Source organism: Belonocnema kinseyi, chromosome 10 (genome assembly GCF_010883055.1).
Source record: "Belonocnema kinseyi isolate 2016_QV_RU_SX_M_011 chromosome 10, B_treatae_v1, whole genome shotgun sequence".
Lineage (NCBI taxonomy): Eukaryota > Metazoa > Arthropoda > Insecta > Hymenoptera > Cynipidae > Belonocnema > Belonocnema kinseyi.
Genome location: NC_046666.1, coordinates 101,803,439 through 101,806,646, shown reverse-complemented (window position 1 = coordinate 101,806,646; position 3,208 = coordinate 101,803,439). Strand labels below are relative to the sequence as shown.

The 3,208-nt window shown below is 30.9% G+C and overlaps 1 protein-coding gene across 2 annotated transcripts in view; it reads right to left on the bottom strand.

Moving 5' to 3' along the window:
- Window positions 1-3,208, bottom strand: part of LOC117182071 (Down syndrome cell adhesion molecule-like protein Dscam2) — a 292,904-nt gene that overhangs the window by 164,830 nt on the left and 124,866 nt on the right. Inside the window, exon 10 of one of the 2 annotated variants that reach the window (XM_033375097.1) lies at window positions 1,914-1,928. The exons of the other annotated variant lie outside the window; for it this stretch is intronic. Coding sequence (XP_033230988.1) covers window positions 1,914-1,928 — 15 coding nt within the window. The remainder of the gene's footprint in view (window positions 1-1,913; window positions 1,929-3,208) is intronic. 2 annotated transcript variants of the gene reach the window in all.

The following is a 3,208-nucleotide window of genomic DNA, read 5'->3' as shown; positions in this document are numbered from 1 at the left end:
CCCCCCTGCTTTCTGTCACTTGTTGTCCAACAAAAAAAAATGTCTAAAAATATCGCGATTTTCACAAAAAATAAGACTACCACATCCTTAAAGGTGATTGAAAATAAATACAGAGCCTATCCATTACAGTTTGCAGTTTGAATCGCTTTAATATGTGTATTAGAACTGAAGATAATATAGTTGCACATTTTTGTACTTTTAAGCAACAATTTGTATTATTTTTTTAATTTCTCAACTGCAACTGGTTCACAACAGTTTTCCTCATACTCATGATTTTTTTCAAATTTTTTCCATCGCCCCTTGTATGAGAAATAATGCTCTAAACTTGAATGTTCTTAAATTAACCCGAAAATCCTTACCTTTTTTTCATTTTTCAGTCTGCTAAGAATTTTTTTTACATAAACGTCTTCAAGCTCATTAACGTAGAACACTTTCAGTTTTTAAATGACTGTTTTTTTGTTGCGCTAGCATTTTGTTGACTGAGTTGTTAAGCTTCAAAGTTTTCTCATCGATAGTAAATAGGTCGTATACTCCCACTTGGCGAAAAATGTCATCAGTTTTTAGACGACTTCTTTATGAAGAGAACCGAAACAAAATAGCGGCCGGCTGAAATATCATGACATCGATCAAGGTCTATGGTCATTCAGGAAAAACAAAATGAGGGCAAATGGTATTTCAGAGAAATAACGATTAGGGTAGAAGGTAATTTGGGAAAATTGAAATTAAGCTAGTCATTTGTAAAAATATAAATTAGTTCATATAAAAATTATGACAAATGCAAATGATGGGAAATGTTAATTGAAAAAATAAAATTTCCTTCCAATAGTAAATCGGAATAAAAAAGATGAGAACAAATGATAAATCGAACAAATAAAAATGAGTTAAAAGGTGTATCAGAAAAACAAAAATTAGGACAAAATATTATTCGCTTGAATTGATTTCGAGAAAATAAATATTAGGAAAAGTCGAATTTAGCAAATATTCTTGCGCTTTATAAGATTTAATGTTCATCTGCTCTATAATTCTTTTCAAATTTCAAGACCCAATATTAGTATTGGATCTGATAAAAAAATAAAGAGATAAAAAATCAGATATAAGGGAAAGCAACTTCATATATAATAATAAAAAATAATAAATAATAATAATGATAAAATAATTATATAAAATAAAAATAATATGATGACGGTCCTTCACAATTCCCTCAAGCTTAGTAGGTATTCCTTTGTTGATGCATATTACTTTGAATGATACATGCTAATTTAAAATATTTATTATTACCTGGTCATAGGTACAGGATATGCCTGTGTATTACATAAGAGGCTGACGTCGGACCGAGCACTTCGTAATATTACAAATAATTTAGCATCTCCGAGAGGAGCGGGTAGCTTACTTCCCACGGGCTCTACGACAAAAGGGCAAAGAAGCCAGGACGTAGAGACCGAAATTACATTTCTTTAATTTCTCCTGAATCAAGACTGGGTTCCCTTGCAAGAATGTTACCTAAGTATTTGCTTTCCTTTGTAACTGTCTTCCTTTATTATAATTTGTAACTACTAAAGTAGTTTCGACTTCAGCTTCGATAAATACTTAAACAAATGTAAATAGAATCTCCTAAAGAACTGATAAAAAGTACCTCATAACAGGAACCGGATGAGCCTGTGCGTTACATGGAAGGGAAATATCGGTACTTGTTTTTCGTATCAAGAGATTTATGGTAGCATCTCCGGCAAAGGCTGGCACTTTGCTCCCTACTGGCTCTATGAGAATTCAAGGGAGAATAAGAAGCCGATGTTACAAAATTAAGTTCAGTTTACCTAGTAGTCGGGACAGGGCTGCCCTGAGCTTCGCAAAACATTGTCACCGGTTGCCCCTGGGATCTTCGGATGGTTCGACTCAGATCGTCTGAAGAGAACTTAGGCGACCTCGTACTAATTGGTTCTGAAATGTTCAATCTGGTTGCTTCACTCTAAGAGGATATTTGGAATTTTTGAATATATATGAAATTTATATTTTCGATATTCTACTTTGTACGTACATATTTGATATTGAAATCCAACGTTCATTTTTCTTTTACACGTCAGGTTTCAGATATTTTCAAATTAACATTTTTATGAAAAATTAAAAATTGCGCTATAAGTGGATGTAGAAATTTCTTACGATAAAAGCAATACGATGCCAAACCTTAATCAATTTTCATTGAAAAACTCATAATAAAGTTTCTACCCTGAAAATGATTTTTTGGGGGTCATCCTGTGTATTTTCAATTTTTTAAAAATCTTTTCAGTAATTTTAAAAATAACTCAAGATTTTCAATTTTATAGTGTATTTAATATGTGATTATGGTTATAGGGAATAAGTCATAAATGACCTTTTATCTGCTTCAATGCTCAAGTTTCCCATAAAAAAGGTTCCTAATCGAGCAATGTTGAGTGACCTTCCGATACTTCTGAATTTTTGAAAAGAGGTGAAAACATATGTTTCTTTTTAAATCGCACGTTTCTGATACATCCCGTGTATAAATTACAAAAATTACAAAAAAGTTAACAAACTAAAAAAAAGAATGTTCTACCTGAATCTGTGGGCATTTTCAAGAGTAAATTACATGATTTAATTTGGCAGTTGATACTAACCAATAACCTCCAATAAAAGAATGATCGAATAGGATTATTCGATCTTTAATAGAGTGTCATGAAAAACCACCATCTTGGAGAAGCTCTAATTTCGGTTATATGGAAAATAAAATCAAATAAATTATTTTATTTATATTTGTAGATAATTTAGTCTACTTAAATTCATATTATAAATTTTTATGATGTGTACTATAAAGGGAAAAGTTTTTCAATGAACACATAAGATTAACTATCCTTTCACCCTAAAATCACTTTAAGAGGTCATAACATTTGAAGTATTTGTGGTAGAACATTTTTTTTAAATTTAGTAGGTAATTTATTTACGTTTTTTCCTGTATAATTTATGCGCAGCATATACACTGGAAACGCACACAAAAAATTCAAAAGATTTCAGAAGGTCACTCGATATTGATCGATTAGGAACTTTGTTTTGGATACAAAACTAGTTGCAGAAGATAAAAGTGCATTTATGACTTATTTAACATATAATACAATTTATCTGGCATTCACTCTCAAAGAAATGCTAGTGAATTCAATTGCGATTTTATAGTATTATTATCGCGATTTTATTAACAAAA